The 22,778-nt window shown below is 41.0% G+C and overlaps 1 protein-coding gene across 1 annotated transcript in view; it reads left to right on the forward strand.

Moving 5' to 3' along the window:
* The first annotated feature begins 1,611 nt into the window (after positions 1–1,611).
* LOC124619730 (E3 ubiquitin-protein ligase MYLIP) overlaps positions 1,612–22,778 on the forward strand; it is a 35,527-nt gene continuing 14,360 nt past the window's right edge. The window contains exon 1 of the mRNA XM_047146298.1: positions 1,612–1,875. Coding sequence (XP_047002254.1) covers positions 1,765–1,875 — 111 coding nt within the window. The 5' untranslated portion in view covers positions 1,612–1,764. The remainder of the gene's footprint in view (positions 1,876–22,778) is intronic.

Consider the following 22,778-nt stretch of genomic DNA (forward strand, 5'->3'; position numbering starts at 1 on the left):
CTCTTCGGTGTTGTTGTAACTTAATATCAACTGTATGTATGATGTGATGAGCCTGGCATCAACATGTCTATGTGTGAACACATCCCATTCATAAACAGCTTTCTGTGCTCTATATTGACACATTCAACAGATTGTGTAACCCAATACTTGTGTGGTTTACGGCTGCCGTTTGCAAATACACAATGACTGTTTCAGCCTAGCAAGTGCCTTAATATTACATGAAATACTTCGTGACATAAGTGCCAGCATAATTTGTTTATCTGTAGCAGCAATGATTATTTACAGTAGTTTTACGGCGGCAAAAAAAAAAGAAAAGAAAAGAAAAAAAAGAGAGAGAGAGAAATATGTGGAAATGGAACAGTTAACTTCTTGTACAGTAACAACACAAGAGTCTAATCATAGCTATACTAGTAATAGTGCCTTATATGTTGAAAAATCAGTGTCATCAACGATTAACATCTTAGAGCTATTTTCTGTGGTTGTATCAGCAAGAGTGGGTATGAGAAGTATGCTGTCAGTCAGTCCATTGACTGTACAGACATTTTGGATAATACTGATCTGCAGATAAGCTTTATACACGAGTCTGTCATTTACTCCATTTTATGGGGATTTCCACACATTGTGTTTGTAATAAACACAATACGAAGCTTAAACATGGAAAGCAATTACATTCAATTTGTGTTTAAAGATTAAAACTATGACACCAGAAAATTAAGGTATTTCGCTTCTACAGAAGACGTCAAAATCTGGTTATGGAATTATGTTTCGATAGCTCTGTGTACATTTATTCAACTCCGCATTTTTTTCCCAATGCAATGCATTCAAGCGTAAATAAAATGAATTTCTTGCTTCCCTCTCATAATGAACGGAAAATTGTGACAAAATACAGGAGATGCAGGCGGTGTAAATCGTTAATTTGGTGTAACAATGTCACATCACGTTGTTCGCTGTACAGTTTACTACAATAACGGCTCGTCAATTCTTGGTTAAGTACAGCAGCCTTCCTTTCATCTCTCGACAGAAAACGCCAATCTTTAAAATGTGAAATGTGCTACATACAAGTGGAATTCCCTTTCAATCTGTTAAGACCAATTTAATATTACTAGGATGCTTAAGAAACCCACTGTGCACATGAAGGCTCTATTTACTCCCTATCCAATGACTTCAAAATATGCAGAATTCTTTACGGAGAAATCTCCCAGTCACTTGTTGCAATGCTCGTTCTCAGCTATTGTGAGGATTTTTCTTTAATACAGACGTCAAATATTATTACAACCCTCTGATCTTTACGAAACACCATCCATTATCCAATTCCGTCCGATATCGCGCATTGCCGCATCTGTATGCTCGCTCCAGAGATGTTTCTAGTTCGCATCATTGGTTGAGCATAGATATTAATTCTGCCAACATAGTGGATATATTTTTAATTATTTGGAAAAAAATTGCTTTTGACTGTATTAAAATACACTTGCATGAGTTTCTGAAGTAATTTAAATTGACCAAATATGAGACATCAATAATTTCTGTGGTTAATCTAATGTTTTCAATATTTGAAAGCTAGATGGCACTAGTGGTTACAGCACCAATGTTCTGCAACCAGAAGTGACAAAATCTTGAATGCTTTGTGTTCTGTAGTCAGTCTGCGCTTGCAAAGTATAGGCGACAGATGATGGTAATGGGAGTGCGTGCTACTAAGCGGCTTGTTTGGTGGATATATAAAAGTAAGACAACGAACAGTTCTTCTAAAGATATTGTAAGACTTTAATGATTGCACATAACCAAAGCAAGATGTGGTGCTTAGTGAGTCAACCTAATGCTGTGATATTGGAGGTGGAGGTAGATCCCAAGGCGAGGGGACAGGAATGTCTCGAAAAGGTAAATAAGAAACATACTGTTTTAATTTTCTATTGCCGTCTTTAATATGATGTAAAATATGTCAAGTATTCTATTCCTTCAAAATATTGGCCCACTATTAATTTCGGTGTGAATATGAGTGAAATTGTAATCGTATTGTCAATCTGTAAAATTCTTTAAGATGACAAGTGTTCTCAAAAGTTATAATTAAGATCTCTGTCTTTCACATTTTTTTTTTCTCAGTGTAGCATTTCATATGCTTCTAACATATTATCTGGTGGTGTTTAACCGAAACTGGCGTTTCGTGCATTGTGTATTCTGCGAATTCTTCAGAAATGTATTCCTTTTTGTAACTTTAAATGGCTGATTGTTCAATACTTTTTTTACTTAGTCTTGGCTCATTTAGTAGAGCAAAAAGCATGTTCTGTATTTTTTTTTAAAAAAGCTCGTTTTGTTAAAAATATTCGTCTAAGTCCCTGTTGTGATGTCGTGGTAATTTCATTTGGGAAGCTCTGTTAGTAGTTTGACATATTTTTGTGATCGCGTTTTGACTGACACAATTGCCGCAGAATTCTCGTACATTGTACAGTGTAAGGCTTCCTCGTAAATGAAATACTCCGTTCTTCAAATGAGCATGCATTCTTTTTTGAATTAGTGTGTATTTACGAATGTGTAGCTTTCAGTAATCATTAATTAGACGTATAGCTGCCCTGCAATATCCTACAGTAACGTCCAAAGAGCATCCTTCCCTATGGCTGAAATCACTCCATAAATGTAGTCAAGAACCAATATGAATTTACATTTAAATAATCACAACTGAATAAAGGCATAAACTCTTTCCCGCTCATTTAAATTTGCTTAATTTTGTAAATTCAAACTCTAGTTGTCAAGATTGTACACTGAGGAGATTTTGAAAATTGGGATGATTCACATAGAAGCTAGGTGGGTTGCCAAGAGTACCTTTCTCAAGATGTCAAAATTGAATGGCAAAAAGACTTACTTGACGAGCCGAAGAAAATTTTTTAACTGGCGTCTACTATACGCCGTGACAGGGTTCGAACAGGTGAAGGAATTTCATTGTTTTTAAAAAATTTAGAATAATCTGGTTATCGTGTAGTTACAAGCTACTACAGTCCGTATGGTTTTTACTGACAATTTGTGCGGAAAGCTAGTGGCTAAGGTTGCAACAGCCACCGGCGGGTGAGAACGTGCCGCAGCACACGTCTCCGGCGTAGCAACCGGGGACACAGCTGGCCAAGCCTCCGTGACATCATAGTGCCGAGGCCGGCTCGGCTTCCCCACGTTTTATCCGTATCGCCTGGCGAGTAAGCGAGCGGCCTACGAGGTCTTTGACACGTAATCCCTGGCGAACCAGCCACAATAGCAGACCCACAGGTTTCTTTCGTATGTTCCAAATTATGATGATCACGATTTGCTACTACTGGAGCCTCATCAGTTACTGCCTTGGCAGGTCCAATTTTCGTTTTACCATCCAATGTGTCTTCGGACCTTGGCCATGAAGGAAAATCGTTGTTCTGTTCAGAATGATGCAGTGAAGATGTTTCGCACGCATCTTGTTTTGTTTTTGAGAAAAAAAGAGTGCGATCAATAAATTTTTCACGTTATATTGAATAGGTATCAGATCACCTGTGACTGCCAAAAGGTGATGAGATACAGGAAATTTCGCGGGCAATGTTAAATAAGACGTGATAATGCAGGTATCATTTTCTAGTATGTGCTAAAGAACATACTGTCTCTCAGTTAATGTGATACGCAGAGAAGCCAACCACAGATTGCTTCCGAAACTGTGATAAGACTTGGTTGATTATGATTTCAGTCTTTGTCTTTATACTTTTTACAGCGTGTCGCAGGAGGAATTGTCAATATTCAGGGATGAGACAGGTACGATCAATCGAAGCAGAAAACTCTAGTAAGCATGGGCTCTAAAACGCATATCTTAACAGTTGTGATTAATTGTTCCTCTTACCTGCTGTGAAACACGTCTGTTATACTGAAAAAGTGCTCATAGACCTTAAAGTATGTGTTTAATTAGAGTCCATGTTTACTAGAGTTTTCTGCTTCGAATGATTGTCCTTCTCATATCCCAGAATATTGACAAGTCCTTCTAGGACATGCAGTGTAGTGGTAGCGATGTAATAGGAAAACTACGTGTGTTGTTCCTCGTTTTTCTCGATATCAAGTTGCGTTAATGTGTGGGCTGTCTTGTCACATTCGCCTAAAAAAGCCATGTGGCCCATTCCTTAAAGCACTCGACTCGACACTCATTCGAGTGGAACGGTGTTCGAATCTCCGTCCAGCCAACAAAAAAAATTTTTATGCTTTCTCTAAAATCAACTAAGGTGAATGCTAATAGTTCACATTTGGAAAAGATGCCAGTTTCCATCTGCATCCAATGAGAATAACCCTAACTCTTTATGGAACTTGTGAGATTCTTCACTTGGTGTTACTTGATTCATTACTGTACTAAAAGCTACCAGTTTCGCTTTAACGTGATATAGAAGTATATCGCGTGGCTATAATAGGGCCATTCCTTTAACAACTAGCGAAATAAGAGCAATTTTCTGCTGGTTAAAAGTTTCAGTCGAATGACGTTTAAAATTTATCGGAGTAATTGCCCACACTTAATTGCAGCGTTTGGAGCAGAGAAATCGTCGTCTGAGTTGGGTTTCATGTTAGTTTGCATTTGTGGCTCTACGTTTAATATTACTTACGTGTTACTGTTTCTCAAGTGGTCGCTGTTGGTTCGTGGATACGAAAGTTTTTCAGGCGGAGCTACCACCAGTATGCGCGAAATTCCAGTTGCGGTGTAGGTCAACTAATACTGTGGTTTCACTACGTTCTCCGTAAGAGGGAGAACCTCAAAGGAGGAATAGGGATATAGTGTTTCTTCCGCCCGGCAACGGCCAACAGCGGGGGCAAAGTCCAGCTCTCGGCGGAGAGTGTAGTTAGCGGCGTGACTGGGCTATCTGTCGGATAACCGCTCTGCGAACAAATATCACTATCTTAAGAGCTGTCACAATGCAACTTGCTTGCTAGCTTGCTTGATCGATCCATAATACCTTTCACCTCTTTATCTATTACTAGAGCAGCAGTTCTGGGGAAGCCAGTGAGCTGACGTCACGCATTCACTAACGACCAGAAAGAAAAGTAGTCGGAGTAAACGAACATCAGATGTGTGTCAAATTGTTTTTCATTATATCCATAAGAAAATAAAGTGCTTTGCAGCCACAGAAATTATGACATTGCTTGTCCTCGCAAACATAATAACCGTAAAATTTCGTGAACAGTCTACAGTAAAAAGCGCTTAATGATTGTAACTTGTGCTTTTAAATAAATAAATAATAAATTTTCACAGCGGCAGAAAAGCATCTCACATAGCTTTTTAATTCAGTGCATCTTTCCTGCAAGCATTTAAGAACTATTCATAAATATTTTGATGCCCTGAATATATATAATGTTTAAAAGTTGCTGAGGTTGCAAATGTTTCAAAGCTTAGCAATTGTCATAATTATGGCAGAGAAAAAAAATAAAGATCTCCGTTAGTCCCGTTCGTAATTCTAGTTTGCAGTCAGTATAATTTTCCATGGTCGAGTTTGTGGAATTATTTATAACAGTTTCCTTTTACTTCCTCAAGGTTTCAGATGTACATGAAACATCGGCGGCTTCTCCCTCAGCATTTCGAAGTCAAGGCGTATATCAGTGACTCCGTATTGTTAGACACAACCTCGACAGAAAAAGTCTGTGTAAAAAAAAAAAATGCATGGAAGTATTAGTGAAAATGTTGAATAGTGCAGAAAATAACAAATAGCGTAATCAACAGCGTACCCTAATACTGAAGTTAAAATTTCTCAGAGGTATTCACTCTCGTGCATTCACGCACAATGTTTGAGATGCACATAGCGGAGTTGGGTAAAGTTTTTAAGATGCTGTTTTTGTACGGATCGGATTGTTACAGTCCGGCAGAATGAGACGGATTTAAAAACTGACAAAGAGCACTCGTAAAACTCCAGATAGATGGCTGATAAAGCGTAGAAAGGCACACGTCCTCCCTTATTATTCACCATAATCGCCGTAGTTGTCGAAAAATTTGTAATGTATTTTCGAATCACTTTCCACGTGTCTGCTCGAACAGTCTAGAAATTATCTTTTGATTCCAGAGCGAATATCAATGTTCCCACCGGCACTACTGTCTATGGGTAACGGGAGCATTGTTTGGGGTTGCATATATACTACGTGGAACGTGGTAAACACAAGTCATCTCTGGGTCACTAGCAATCAATCATTGGGATACGAAGTTAGGTTCTGTAATATAGAATTTTTTACACCTACGTTGACACACGTACTCCGCAAGCAACAATACCGTGGGTGGCGGAGGGTACTCTGTACCACTACTAGTAATTTCCTTTCGTGTTCCACACGCAAATTAAAAAAAGGAAAAATCGACGATCTATATGCCTCCGTACGATTCCTAATTTCTCGTATCTTATCTTCGTGGTCCTTACGCGGTATCAGGCAGCAGTATCATTCTGCAGTCATCTTCAAATGTCAGTTCTCTAAATTTTAAGTATTGCTCGGAAAAAAGTCGCCTTTCCTCGAGATATTCCCCTTTGAGTTCCTGAAGCATCTCCGTGATACTTGTGTGTTGTTCGAATTTGGCTGCAACCAATATAGCAACCCGCCTCTGAATGCTTGGATATATTCCTTCAACCCGACCTGGTTCGGATCCCAAGCGCTCGAGGAGTCTACCGAGCATCCCATATACCGTCTCCTTTACTGATGAACCGTGATATCCAAAAATTCTCCCAATAAACAGAAATCAATCATTCGTCTTCCCTACCATATTCCTCACACGCTCGTTCACTTTTATATAGCTTTGCAACGTTATTCCTAGATATTTAATCGTCGTGACTGCCGAGCAGCGCACTACCAGTGCTTCACTCGAATATTACAGGTTTGTTTTTCCTACTCATCTGCATTAACTTAATTTCTTTGCATGTATAGCTAGCTTTTATTCATCACACCAACTAGAAATTTTGTCCAAGTCATCTTGTACTCTACTACGCCCACTCCCTAATTGCTGCACACCACAGCATCATCAGCAAACAATTGCAGATTGCTGCCCACTCTGCCCACCAGATCATTTATGTATATAGAAACCCTGTGGCACTCCTGACGATACGCTTGTCTCTGATGAACACTCGCGGTCGAGGACAACATAATTGGTTCCACTGCTTAAGAAGTCTTCGAGCCACTCACATATCTGGGGAAACTATTCCCCATGCTCATCCCTTCTTTAAGTCTGCAGTAGGGCACCATGTCAAATGATTTTCGGAAATATAGAAATATGGAATCTGTCTGTTGCCCTTCATCCATGGTTCACAGTATATCTTATTCGAAAACTGAGCAGTTTCTTGTGATCAGTAGCTGATTGTCAATGATCGGGTTCCTGCTAAAGTTTTCATAGAAATTCATATCTTTGAAACCTTCTTAATAAGTTTATTCGTAATTTCTTTTTCTCGCCGTACTAGTTTCATAGTCTTAAGATGAGTTGAGAGCAGTGAATAGCTCTATATAGTTATTTCACTGCTACACAACACACTGCAGTAGTACGCCCAGGAAGCTAGGCAGTAGCACAACATTGAATTTTTGAAGCTAAGGCTTGATCTATTAAAAAAACTTGTTATGGTGGGGTCGGATCAGAAACAAATGCACGGATGACAAGAGTGCAGATTAAACTTCCAGGAAAATGAGTTTTTAGTATCAAACTACTTGCTCGTGTATGTTGAGTATTCAAGGAGTCAGTCAACAATTATCAAAAATTAAATGTTCCCAAACTGGTTCACTGTACCCGCTTCAGTACCATGACTTGGTCAAAAGCCCTAGCTTTACATATAGATATTGCAAATCCTGTGTGATAACAATTAAATTTCTGGTTATCAGAGCACTGATGTAGATTGTCATCTGCAAGAAGTTTCACAGAATCTGTCGTAATTAGTTGAGCTAAAATCGTGGTTAGTAGTGGAGCACTTGATAGAGCCTCAGTCTACTTTAAGATTGCTGACTTTCTTGGGTCGCGGGCGGGGAGGTGTGGCGATGACCTGGTCATATGGCAGCGACCCCTGCTTAATCGGAGTGCCTGATAGCCGGGACGACAGTGAATCATGGAATAAAACGCCGACCGCTGCTGGCCGAGTTGGGAGATAATGCTCGCCAGATCCGCGTCCCTGCGGTCTGCAGCCTCTGACCCAGCGGATAAGACTGCGAGGCCTGCGACAATAAGGTCGCCCCGACACCGCAGGCGTGGTGGCTTCGACTCATCAGTTAGAGGTTTTCGCGCGAATGTCGGAACAGATTACGGACTTGGCTTACTGTACTACACGCCTCCGCCATGCCTTGACATATTTCGGTCAAGGTTATTTGGAACGTGTGGTCTTCACTCTGACACACACACACACACACACACACACACACACACACACACACACACACACACAATTCTGATGGAAATTTTCCAAAATAAGTATTACATTTTCCAAAATAAGTATTACGTATTTTTTCGTGCATAGCGTGCTTTTGGTCTTTGCGTTTGTGATGACTTCCATTTGTGTTTAGTCCATTTTTAACAGTATTCATTCATCGACGTCTTAGATACAGTTCCGCACTGAACAAAGTAAGAGCCTATGGAATATCAGACCAGCTGTGTGGCTGTATTGAAGAGTTTTTAGCAAACAGAACACAGCATGCTGTTCTCAATGGAGAGACGTCTACAGACGTTAAAGTAATCTCTGGCGTACCACAGGGGAATGTTATGGGACCATTGCTTTTCACAATATATATTAATGACCTAGTAGATAGTGTCGGAAGTTCCATGCGGCTTTTTGTGGATGATGCTGTAGTATACAGAAAAGTTGCAGCATTAGAAAATTCCAGCAAAATGCAGGAAGATCTGCCGCGGATAGGCACTTGGTGGAGGGAGTGGCAACTGACCCTCATAGGTAAATGTAATGTATTGCAAATACATAAAAAGAAGGATCCTTTGTTGTATGATTATATGCTAGCGGAACAAACACTGGTAGCACTTACTTCTGTAAAATATCTGGGAGTATGCGTACGGAACGATTTGAAGTGGAATGATCATATAAAATTAATTGTTGGTAAGGCGGGTGCCAGGTTGAGATTCATTGGGAGAGTGCTTAGAAAGTGTAGTCCATCAACAAAGGAGGTGGCTTACAAAACTCTCGTTCGACCTATACTTGAGTATTGCTCATCAGTGTGGGATCCGTACCAGGTCGGTTTGACGGAGGAGATAGAGAAGATCCAAAGAAGAGCGGCGCGTTTCGTCACAGGGTTATTTGGTAAGCATGATAGTGTTACGGAGATGTTATAGCAAACTCAAGTGGCACTCTCTTCAAGAGAGGCGCTCTGCATCGCGGTGTAGCTTGCTGTCCAGTTTTCGAGAGGGTGCGTTCCTGGATGAGGTATCGAATATATTGCTTCCCCCTACTTATACCACCCGAGGAGATCACGAATGGAAAAATTAGAGAGATTCGAGCGCGCACGGAGGTTTTCCGACAGTCGTTCTTCCCGCGAACCATAGCGAGTGAAACAGGAAAGTGAGGTAATGAAAGTGGCAAACACGGTTGGGTGGCTTGCGGAGTATAAATGTAGATGTAGACTCGAAGTAACTAAATTAAAGTGTGCTGTTTCATCATACGCGAAGGGACACACTAGGCAACTGGGGTGCACCAGAGATGCAGTTGTGAACGACGGCTGCAGAGATGTCTGTGGGCGAATATAAATGCAACTGTTGAGCAGCTGACCGCCCATATGAACGAAGGGGCAACAAACAGTGTCTCCTCAGCGACTCTTCAGCGAACGTTGCTGCACATCTGTCTCCGCAGTAGGCGCCTGGTGCATTACTCCAGGCTGACTTCTGTTCACAGGCGACAGAGGCTGGAATTTGCACTCCAGTACCTCAGCTGGGCGTCCAGTGAGTGATGACAGATGGTCTTTGCAGATGAATCCCGTTTTATGCTCCAGCACACAGATAGACGTTGGCATGTACAGCGTGAAACATATGAAAGCACACATCCTAAAACAATCGTCGGTAGTGTTCAGACCGGAGGGCATTCCCTGGGTGATCGCGTCATGGATAAGATCAAGTATGCATCTACCCTTGAGGCACCAATGGCCATCCCTGGGTGCAGCTTATTCCTCGGCACGATGACATCTAAGTTGGACAGTGCGACGTGTCACACAGCTCGCAGTGTATGTGCGTGGTTTGAATTCAACCAGGATGATTTTACCGTATTCCCCTGCTCACTAAACTCTCCAGATTAAAACCCAGTCGCCGGCCGCGGTGGTCTCGCGGTTAAGGCGCTCAGTCCGGAACCGCGCGACTGCTACGGTCGCAGGTTCGAATCCTGCCTCGGGCATGGATGTGTGTGATGTCCTTAGGTTAGTTAGGTTTAAGTAGTTCTAAGTTCTAGGGGACTGATGACCTCAAATGTTATGTCCCATAGTGCTCAGAGCCATTAAAACCCAGTCGAGAATCTAAGGTACCACCTCCATCGGGCTGTTTGCGCCATGGATTCTCAACTGACAAAGCTAGCACAGCTGGCCACTTCACTGCAGTCGGCATGGCTCCACATGCCTGTTTGCACCTTTCACAACCTCATTGACTCTCTTCCTGCATGTCTTGCAGCACTGCAAAATGTGGTTATTCAGGCTTTTGACAGGTGGTAACATTTGTGACTGGACAGTGTAATATCACTCGGATTCCTATATGCAGGTGCTGCAGTTAAAAAATCAATTGAAAAAGGGGCCCATTTCGTTATGTCTGTAGTTACAGGAAAAGAAGTACTGAATTGGCTTCACTTCGCAGCATAGCGAACGATATGATAACGTCTTGACCTAATCTTTTTTTTGTTTTTATTATTTTATTTTTGAGTGGCACATGATCGAATAGCTCAATTGGTAACAGCATTACACGCAGTAAGGATCCTGTTTCGGATTCCGTCCTGGCGGCACTTTAATGCCGGAAATTTCGAAGGTAAGAGGGCATTTCAAATCTAAAAGCAGGTTGGCACAAAAACTAGCCTTTCACCTGCATAGTACCATGCGCAGATCCTAACTGCGCGAGTACCTGCAGTTTTTCATTGTTGATATTTGAAACACTTTGCAATGGCTGCGAAAAAAAAAAGCTAAGCACAGTTTGTGAATTAACTAGTGGTTAGATTTCTACGCACAAATCTGTATAATGTGGCCAAAACTCACTGTGAGCTTATGTCACTGCGGATTCTAAATACAAAACCTTGTAATGGCGAGATTAAATTTCACAACAGCCCTAAAATATTTTCAGACATTAACTACACTGCTAAAACAAATATAGAAGTCTTGTCCACGACAACGCACACCCACTTTTTAAATTATTGAACACTTCGGATGATAGTCGTGAATAATTCATTTTGTATTGTAAAAATGGATTAAAAAACGACCTTGATCGCAATAAAACATTTATTTACCATGGTTATTGGCTTTGGTCAGAATGTGACCATCTCCAGACGATTTATACCACGATGGTAGAGTGGTGACGGTGGACGAAGCAGGTATTAAGATTCTACGAAAGTTAACAGTTAGTAGTTGACTTCCGTGGAGTAGTAACACCTGCTCCGTTCATCACTGCGGTGAAAATGCTCACCTTCTAACCGAAAACCTTGTAAGTAAATGCTTTATTGCGGTCTAGACTGCTTTTAATCCATGTTTAATGTACTTTTAGCCAGATCGCTGAAGTAATTATATTCAAATCCCATGTGAAGGAATTCTGCCCTAAGGACGTTATTCCTTTATACCAAATGTTCCTGGAGAGCTAAAGGTCGCAAAGATAATTGTACGCGCCATGAAATAATCAGTATGTGTTTCGTATCTTCACTGACGATGGTAGCATTGGTTGGAAGAGACGTTGGGGTGATGAAGGATGGAAGGGAAGGGAAGCTACTTGATTACATCTTCCGCACGCAGGAAGTCCTCCTAGAGCCACTACGTGCGTGCGTGGGAGAAAAGGGGGGGGGGGGACACATGCGCTCACGCGCGCATTTAGAAAGTCTTTGGGCTTGTCGTTCGCTATAGCAGTGTACAAGCAGACCTGACTTGGCCAAAAGCCAGTCATCTGATTGTGCAGTATTTGCTAGAGATTCAACTGCTGGTGTTAATTCTATTCCCTAAATCAGTCTATATTGCCGTAAAACATCGTAGACTGTAGCACCACGAGCCATTGAGTAGTCGTCGAATGATTGTTCGTGAAAGGATGCTTGTCATGTAACATCAGCATGTCACCTTAACGTAAAATTAGTATCGGTGGTGTTTTACGGTGTTGGAACCTGTAATGTAGCAATAAGGCGAACATAATTCTTAGCATATATTCCTTGGCAGTGCATTCGCTTTTTTTTTCTCCTGTCTTTTAAACTCGCTCTTATTCTTGCCATTCCAAATAGTCGTACACTTTATCATCGCCCGATTTAGTAAAACGCTTTGTCAATGCGTACGAAGGCACAGATGAACTTTCATCCCGCTTAAATACGTGAGTATCTAAAGCCTGTAGAAAACATCTAGTACCCCATTAAACTAATAGGTTGCTGATAAAGGGGTCGATAATCTGATCTTTATCATATCTTTGGTGTGTCTTTTGTAACTGGTATATACATAAGGAAAAGTCCAGAGGAAGTCTTTATCGAACAGTAATGTTAAGTTCTAAATCTACGTGGATACTCTGCAAATCACATTAAAGTGCCTGGCAGAGTGTTCATCAAACCACCTTCACAATTTTCTATCATTCAGATCTCGTATAGCGCATGGAAAGAATAAACACCTGTATCTTCCCGTACGAGCTCTGATTTCCCTTATTTTATCGTGGTGATCGTTGCTCCCTATGTAGGTCGGCGTCTGCAATGTTGCTGCAGTCGCTGTAACGTGTATAAAATGTATGTCTCCATAGTAAGTCTTTAGTCTGAAAACTGATTTGCTGCAGCTCCACGCTAATCTATCGTGCACCAGCCCCCCTCATCTCTGAATAACTACAGCGACCTACCTCCATTTGAACCTGCTTTGTATTCATGCCTAGGTCTCCCTCAACAATTTTTACGTCTTCCCTCACACTTCCCTTAATTACCGAATTGTCTATTCCTTGATGCCTCAGGATGTGCCCTATCGACTAACGCCTTCTGTTAGTAAAGCTGTGCCATACATTTCTTTTCTCCCTAATTTGATCGAGTACCTCTTCACTAGTTACTCGAGATACTCATCTGATCTTCAGCATTTTTCTACAGCATCACACTTGAAAAGCTTTGTATCGTATGAAGCCTTTTATACACATTAGTTTCCAAGACTGCAGCACAAGGAGACGAATGTCTGTATCCATCTTAAGACAGAGTCCACATGAGTGGCTCAAAGTGGATGGCAGAGTTGTGTGTTGCTCTGGGTAAAAAGCAGTTGTAGGACGAAAGCCAAGAAGGCTTGTTTCTTCCTAGCATTCCACGGCTGCAGCTGAGTAGGGCAGGGCGCCAGGAATGAATTCGGTCGCCTCAACCCTGTTGTCTGTTTTCTTTAGCCTCCGTTGCATTACATAATGTGGATTAAGATGCATGTTATTACGGTAGCGCAGCATCTCGTAATGTCTTAACCGAAACATGGTTCAGTACAAGATAGGATGAAGACTTATGAACGTCAACGATAGCACATATGGGTGCTCGTTGTCTTGGTCCTATTCCCGTGGAATAACATCAATTCGTTTCAGATTTATTGTGCTAGTGTCCATCGACAAATGGTAGTTAAAAGAACCATCCCAGAATTCGCACTGAAAACGTGAATCCAATGTGGCCGGAGGGGATTTCAGTTCTTTTCATAATGAATAAATGAAACTTGTGTTATCAGCACCCCTCGCTTGCTTTGGATAAATGATGCAAAGCTTTAGAATTCGTTCTTCGTAAATGTTATTGTTTCCGACAACCGTTTCTAAAGAATGGAATCAATCAGGTGGATTTTTTGGAGAGTGATGTTAATGATAAATAAAAAAAATGCCAGTTACCGCCAAACACATTTCTCCTAACTATGTGGGTAATATCAGTGAACTCGTTGATACATGTAACCTTGCTTTTTCACTTCCTTAAGCTGTAGCAGAGAAATTACAAAATTGCATTCTTGACTGTTCATGTGGATACGTATTATAAAAGACTATATGGTAGCCCATGTTTTGAATTTACAAACCTGGATGGGGCAATTTGGGATATTCTCCTGATTGCCTGAAGTAATTTAGGAATCCACAGAAAATCTAATTCTAAAGGAGCATATGAGGGTCTCAAACTCTGCTGCTCCTAAAAGCGAGTGAGGATACACAACCACTGCGCCATTTATCTCGGTGTGTTATTTGCTGAATAACCCAGTAACAGACACCTATTCTGCAAACCCCTTTGACGATACAACGTTCTCAGACGGCAGTCTTTAGACAGCGCGCGGTTTACATGGCTACCAGGTTTACATGGCTACCAGTAGCAATCTGTTACCCACTGCACCAAACTATATCACAAACTGTAGTAACGTAGATATTACATGAGAAATTGCTTTGACCTTTCCGCACAACTGACTGATTTTACCTGCCCTTTGGGTACGGTTCTGAAAGTATTTGTATGGAGTGTAGCCATGTATGGAAGTGAAACATGGACGATAACGAGTTTGGACAAGAAGAGAATAGAAGCTTTCGAAATATGGTGCTACAGAAGAATGCTGAAGATAAGGTGGGTAGATCACGTAACTAATGAGGTATTGAATAGGATTGGGGAGAAGATAAGTTTGTGGCACAACTTGACTAGAAGAAGGGATCGGTTGGTAGGACATGTTTTGAGGCATCAAGGGATCACAAATTTAGCATTGGAGGGCAGCGTGGAGGGTAAAAATAGTAGAGGGAGACCAAGAGGTCAATACACTAAGCAGATTCAGAAGGATGTAGGTTGCAGTAGGTACTGGGAGATGAAGAAGCTTGCACAGGATAGAGTAGCATGGAGAGCTGCATCAAACCAGTCTCAGGACTGAAGACCACAACAACATTGGGTACGGTCGTCTGATGTGTGGTGTGCACCCGTCAAAGTTGCATAGTATCTTGATCGTTCCCGCATAACATCGCACTGCCACGCCGTTGTGCCATTGCGGGTGACAACTGCTGCTTCAAAAATCGCACTGCCACGTTACTCGTGCAACCCCCGTAAATCAGAATATCTGGAATGGCAACAATGGTAAGTTGTGGCATAATTATATCAAATGGAAATTGTATTTTTTTGACATGTACTGAAATTCTGCTTGCAGAGCGCAACTTTGAGAGATTTGCCCTTAAGGAATTGTCTCTCTACTTGATGTACTTCGTCCGCTGACTGCTTTGCATTATCGCAGGGAGCATACAAAATGGTAAGGCAAGCTGAGTACAGTGCTACCGCTGAGTATCACGTATGGATCTTCATCGTGCACTTTGAGAATCGGACGAAAATTCATACTGTCCTTTTACTGTTATATTGCTCCTACTACTGCTATAACGAAAGCGGCTGTAGTTGTTTTTGCGCCCTAAGCCAAAACAAACAAAAAGAAAGCAGTGGTAGGGACGTTTCTAATGTTGTACCAAAGGAAAACAATTTGTGGGGCCTCCTAGCGATGATAATACGATTTCTTAAATAAAAAATACACAAACAGCAATGCCAGTCACACATGAACACAAGAATTCGCATGTCAAACAGCAAATATCTTAACATAACCATAGACGGCTTAATATTTTTAGTTTCTTCATGTGTAACCGTCTCGGTAGCCGAATGATTCACTGCCTTCGCGGCGGAAGAAATTTGGTTCGGTTCCTGGTACCATCTCAAATTTTTAGGTAGAGAGTTCTCTTACGGAGTCCACTCAGACCTTGTGAGTCTTTTTTAGCTGCTTGAATAGGACAGCAGCGACATCGTCAGGATTCCTCTACTGGCAGTAACGGCTGGAGGAATAGAGGACATGCTGATCACATGTCCCATGATCATAGATCGCTCCTCGATCTGCTTTGTCAACAGCAGTCGGCCAGTCGAAACAAGCCAAAAGCCCAACCCCCGTGTGGTGCTTACGATCTTAACGTATGTGGATCCAAAGCCCCGCCATAATTTGTAAATTTTTGTATGTCCACCGTAAACTGTCTGAAATCGTTTACGCTGATGTTTATTACATAACCATTTTCAAATGTAACTGCGTCGATTAAATGAGGTCGTTGTATTTAGTAACCCACGGAAACAGAGACCTGTCCCCATTCAAATAAGCAAATGTTTAACGTGTGTAATGGGAACACGTTTCTGTAGAACAAAACAGTTAAATATGAAGACTCGCATTTACTAATTGGAATTTAAAAAATGGCCACAAGCCGAAACTGGCCAATAATTTAATACATGATGTAACTGAGTTATCTGCATAAAAAAATTTGACCAACAGTGGGCATAAAAAACAGTTTTAGCATCCTTGATGTCTTAATTTGCATTTGTGCAAAGCGTGCACAGGGCAATAGTTTTACGCTCTCGGCGTCAGTTACAAAGTTAACTTTGGGCAGGAGTTACGTGTATACGAAAGTATAACTACCAAAAGTCCCACCGTAGACTTGGAGCTGTATTCTTAACGGGATCGAAATCTTAAACTTTCGCTCCGTTGAACAGTAAATATTACTTAACCCACCATCTGATAACGACTAAGCCCATCAAGGCTTCCACACTTGTTTTGTTCAGTGCATCGTGGCCGTGTGAAATGGTGCTAACTGATATCACACGTTACAGTTTTAAGTTCGCGACTGCCCTGAGTCTCCATGACCGACTTTGCCATTTCGCGAAACGCAATCTCTGTTGTCGTGAGGTCGTGGCGAAAGCGAGGAGGAAGAAGTCTGTCCGCGGCAGCAGTTCGGCAGTAGGCCGCTGCAAGGCGCTCGTGACTAACGCAGTTTCCATTTGCAAATAAAAAAGGCGCTGGCGTTTGTCATCGTGAGAAAACCCACCAAACAAAGGACTTGTCGCGCAAACAAGACTCACTGTCAGTTATGGCGGTTATTTTTGTTGCGCCCCTCTTATCTGTGCCCAGGATTTTGTTTCCTGGTAAACCCTTGTAAGCTTAGCTGCTGTCAGTGTGCCGTTTCTTACGCTTTAATAGTGGAGTATTCATAAGTTTTTTGTGGTTAAATTTTAAATCTGTATTGGTTGAGTTTTATTAGAACAGTAGGCGAGTGAACATATCTTAGCATGCAAAGTTGTTTGTTAACGATGCACTGAATATTTTTGGTTTTTTACTTTCTGGTTCTCCTATGTCATGGCCAACGCACGAACGCCAACCAAGCAAGCATGATCCTTCTTCAATCATAAGAACTGGTCCAGCTAAATAATTAAATGGACGGTGTACAAACTAACAGGTCTAATTGAAATAGTGCAATATGGATTTCTCCTCGTGTGCATGAAAATCGATAGACTGATTGTCGCCAGACTCCCAGCGAACCACCAGAGAATGGAATTTATCATTTTGGATTTACGAGCAGATATCTCTTGATAGGCACAAAAACTGTAGTTTGGTGGCATAAGGATGCCGTTTGTATGAAAGAGGAGGAAAAAAAGATTGCAGCTGATCGCCGACAGGTTGTGCCTGACAGTTAAAGCAGCCCCATTTGTCACACGAAGCTATAGTCTGATTTATTATTCACTAACCAAAGCAGGGGCCCCTTGGGGGGGGGGGGGGGAGGGAATCAGGCATTTTCTGATCTATAGGCGTCCTGCCCTCTTCAGAGAAACCACTTTTTCAACTATCAGAAGTGCCTGAGCCTTTACATTGACGACACTTCTTGTGTATCACCGCAAGTGGCAATGGCACGAGAAGAAATAACTAGTTGCCTCACGCGCAAAGTGAAATTCATTAGTGAAAGCGAAGTGCTGTTGCCACCGCCAAAATTGTCATTGAACATCCTTTAATAAGAGACTAACGGAGTGGGGGGGTGGGGGTGTTCGGGATTCTGCAGACATAGGCCACTACAAAGAATTCCGTACTATACTAGTATACTTTTTAGACGAGGTACTTCAAAAGTAGCGTGACGGTTGGAGGAATTGTTTCTTCAGCACGTGTTCTTTAAATTTCAGAACACAAAACTGAGGAGCTCCAGAGAACTATCTTGAGAGGTCGCCCGTGGATACTTTGTCATTGCAATAACTTCAGCTGTATTTAGAAAAATTGCGGGGAAAGGCGGAAATTGATTGGGACTGGGATACATTCAGTGCCAAACGTGTCTCTTATTGTCCAAACATATTAAAGCTGTCAGCATTATTTTGAAGGTAGTAATTGTAACTGAAGGTAGTGATTTTACTTGTTTTAATTGGGAATTAAATTTTATCAGTTACTTGAAAGATCGTCATGGTCTGATTAGAGTTAGTAAGGTTGGTATATTAAAATTAACGCCTATGGATAATATCGTAGTTCATGGTTAAGACGTGCCGCCGATTAATTATAGGCCACATTGAGGTATTGGAGTGAAATGTAAATTGTGTGCTACTTGCATGCCGTACCAACAAATAGTAGGTATGGACTTTGGGTATCCATGTTGTATTTCTGCCTTACTTGGCAGTGACACAATTCTTACTGCAAAGATAGCGGCACGCCTAACGAATTATCGGGTCTGTTACATACTTGACATAGCCAGCAAATATTCTGCCAAGTGAGTAGAGTAAGGACGTGTATCGCGCCAGATATGCAGTATGTCGCTGCCTTTGGCAGGTTTACGATTTGGACCATTTCACTGAGAGCGATTGGTAATCAACCGAATTTTGTCATGGAAGTTTACACTTCATTCATCAGGGCACTTATCTTTTTGCAGGGGTTATCGGAAGAACAACTGCTAACATAACATCTCAGCGCTATTGCCACACATGGAGTATTATTGATATCTTAATAAAAGGAGCAATCACGCATAGAGTGTGAAACATTGCCATTAATTGAGGAGCTACATCGGAAGGGCAGTTAGGTAGTATAATTTTTTACTTGTGACATTTGGAGCATGGATAATTTTTAATGGTATCATGTTGTACACTGCCTTCCCGGGAGGACGGAAAAAGCGGTCCGGTTTTCAAATGCATAATGCCGCAAATGATGCATTGTCAAGTGATAGCTACCGTCATTGTTTAACACCTTTTACTAATTACCACTAGGCAGTGACTACTCGACCAAAACATATGGAGTTTAAATTACCTGTTGTTGATAACTCAAGTAGGTTTTAAGAAAGGAAGGTGGGAGTTACATGTTCCAACTCTAGAGACGGAGCGCTATCTCAGTTTGACAAAGCTGTGGAAAGAAATAAAAGGATGACACCATCTAAGTAACCATCCCAGCATTGGTCTTAAATGAAAGTGGTAAACCTGAGCCGCGATGACTACTCGTAAATTTGAACATCACAGCTCTTGTAAAAGTTCAATTAACTATTGTGTTGGCTTTTGTCACCTTTTGCAATGTTTTTTTGGAGACTCTGAATCTGCCCACTTCTGGAAGTTTAAAATTATCCACTTCTCATTAAAATATATTGCCCTGCCCTCTCCACCTTTCAGGGCGGAAACAGGTAATTGTGTACATGGGACTAAAGTTTACAACCTTAGGCAGTGTTTAGCACGTGAATTCATGAACGGTAAGTCGAACGGAATATCCGTCCTGCGTTAGCAACTATATCAAACTATATTGTAGTACGTCACATGGATTTTATATTTCCTGCAGTGTGGACGAAGTCTTTGTCTGTAGATAATAGTATTCTTAAGTAACCACGAAAGTATCCAAGGTTATTTAAGGCGGCGCATATGAAGCTTGTAGTGAAAGCGTACCGGAAGTAATCTAGGCGTACAGCCAACCACATTCGCTAGTAATCGCCAGAGGGGGGTGCATTTGATTACTTTCGTCACCCTACGAGGGACGGGTAGGAATCAGATATTTAGCATACCGCAACACGTTTCACTGTTTTATCAAATTTCCCGTAATGAGTTTTGAAAACGGTAAGTTAATTATTGCCGTAGATACCAATCGTGACAAATTCCTTGACGAGCATGGATGAAAATTCTGTGAAAATGTGCTCTGAATCGGCGGTAACATTTCCTACTCCTACTCCTACTACTACTAATACTACTACCACTACCACTACCACTACCACCACCACCACCACCACCACCACCACCACTACCACCAATCTACGAAACCGAACTGGGAACCTTGGTAGGACATATTCTATCCGTGTTTCCTACGTAAAGTGAGCAAAGTTAAATTTGCTTTGTTAACATCTTGTTGTTTGGTGATAATAGCATAAAAATATACGAGGAAAGTATAACATAACGGCACTGGAGGAGATAAAGTGAAATATTAATTTGGGCTTGGATTATTTTAATCTATTAAATCGCTTTAGGCCTATGTTGTTTCTAGAAAGTTTTACAGTTTTCTCACAGATTTGTCTTTGGCCTTACATAATTTATACAACTATGGGTCGTAGTACTGACACGTTTTAATGAATCTTATTTTCATGCGATGCTACAGCTTAGAAAATTTTATGCTACACGGTGATTGCCTTGAAAGAGTTCATAAATCTACTTGACATTCTCAGGGCCAACTACTGCAGAGGATTCTCTTTGTTATACCATGTTTTATCTAAACAGTTAGTATATGGAAGCAGTTAATTTTGTTTCTCTGCCCTTGGGACTCGACAGTACAGTTGGTAGCAGTCGAGGAGTGTCGCAGAGTAAACAAATTAGCCAGTAGTGAAGCGTCGGCGTATGCGCCTTGCATGGAGAACTTGTTTGTGCAGAAAGTTGCTGGGCTTTTCAGCACGTTGCGTGCGCCGTACGGCGGCTGTGTTCACAAGCACGCACTTTAATTCACGACTGTTCTTATTATGAAAGCCCTTTCTGAACATTTCTTTGCCGTTTCAGATGCTGTCGATAATACTTGTAGAATGTTCTAATATCTCTTGCGCTCACTTTCGTATCCACTTCAGTTATCCGTAAACTGCGCTTTATATTAAAAAGGCTAACGCAGACGCACAAATGCCTAGTCATTAACAAGCAGTGATGAATTATAATCGAAACCGTTTATAACGATGTCCAAGGGACCGACGGTTTTCGGTCTTTACAGCCGATAGTTGCAAAAACAAAGTTTTTTGCAGTTTTTCAATAAAAATTTCGTATCTGTAAAATTTAGACTGCAACAGAGTTAAATCTTCAAAAAGTGGCAGAAATACAGTATACCTAAAGTATCAGTATTTGTGAAGAGGGACGAAAGAGGTTGTTCTCTTGTTTGTGCTGTACATACACCAGTAACATGCCAGTAAAATGTAGAAACCTTCATTAAGCGAAGAAACAAGTATCAATAACGTAAATCATTCAGTAATGTCGAACATCGTCGTAAATAATGAGGAAGCTGAACATTTTTAAGACTTACTGGAAGTCCTGTACAATATAATAGTCATGACTGACATAACTTTGTTCGCTATTATTGTACAAGTACGTTTATGCACTGCAGATTGTCGACTACAGGACGAGCGGTATAGTTATCGATCAGGTGAACAATTTTTCGTTTTTTTGTTTTCGGCTGAAAGTTCCAGTTACGCAACCAGTTTCAAAAATGTCAGATGTCATCCATTATTTTGCTGTGTTTCCATAAAACTATAGGAAGGGAGTGTTTTTAAAACTTCTAGGTTTTCTCAATTTTCCAATCACGAAAAGCTTTTTTACACAAGATCCTATCACATTTGCAGCAACCATAACTGTGATTGTTGTGGACATTTTCCCACCCGAACACTGTTCACCTTTAAATTTCCAATTCGTATCTGGGGTCATGTTATAAAACAAGCCAGTTTCATCTGCATTGAATGTATCTTCTGGATTGTAACCTTCACACTAATACACGGGCCTCTTCTTAGTCACTCGTCTGTTATGCCATCAGGTACACAGACAGCTTCGCCACAATGTTCCCGGCAATCATATCAAAGCAAGCTCGGAATCGTATCTATCATAAGACGAACAACAATTGAACTTCGGATTACCCAACAGACGCGCAAACTTACTGGCTTTCGCTTGAAGAATAGACCCATTGATTGGCACATTATTTGATCTCAGCTACTTAAAACATGTAAATAAAAATTCTTATAAATCTTTGTGGTCAGATGACCTTGTCCGCTTGTTTTTTAAACAATTGTCTTTGAAAAGAAACTGTATTTTCTTTCTGTCCTTTAAAATTGTAGAGCGCGTTGAGTATGACACGCCCAAGCCCTTTAGTGGTGCTGTCATTTGTTTTCTCAATTTCGAATCGCCATACGGTATATTTCCCGAAAATGTTATAAATTCGTCATTTTATAAGATAAATCATACTAAGCGATTTTCTAAATATATCATTTGGATTCGCTGTTATAGCCAGTCGCTTTTAACTACAAATGATATCAACTGAGGATCAAAATAAACAAGTGAGAAACAACTTGTACGGGATGAACGAATAAGCTGACAGACACATATCTATGTGAAAAGAAATTAACCAGAAGCTGATGCCGTAATGTTAAAAATGATTTACGAATACACAACCTAAAACTAGAAGCAGCAGTCGAAAGAGAAAGGTGTTAAATTTGGAAAGAATTAAAGGCAGAAGCAATAAGAGAATAAGTGTAAAATTGTGTGAAGAAACAAGAGACACGATGAAAAGATGAATATCAGGGGGAAAGAGCAGATGAGAAAGAATTGAAATTCCTAGTGGACCAGAACTGAAAAAGTTGAAAATTCCACCAGGTCTAATATCACACTGTTGTAGCCAAAAATTTGGTTCGAAGCGGCCGCTCCAGATCCGGTTAAGTGCGAAAC

The sequence above is a fragment of the Schistocerca americana genome, chromosome 6 (genome assembly GCF_021461395.2).
Source record: "Schistocerca americana isolate TAMUIC-IGC-003095 chromosome 6, iqSchAmer2.1, whole genome shotgun sequence".
NCBI classification, from domain to species: domain Eukaryota; kingdom Metazoa; phylum Arthropoda; class Insecta; order Orthoptera; family Acrididae; genus Schistocerca; species Schistocerca americana.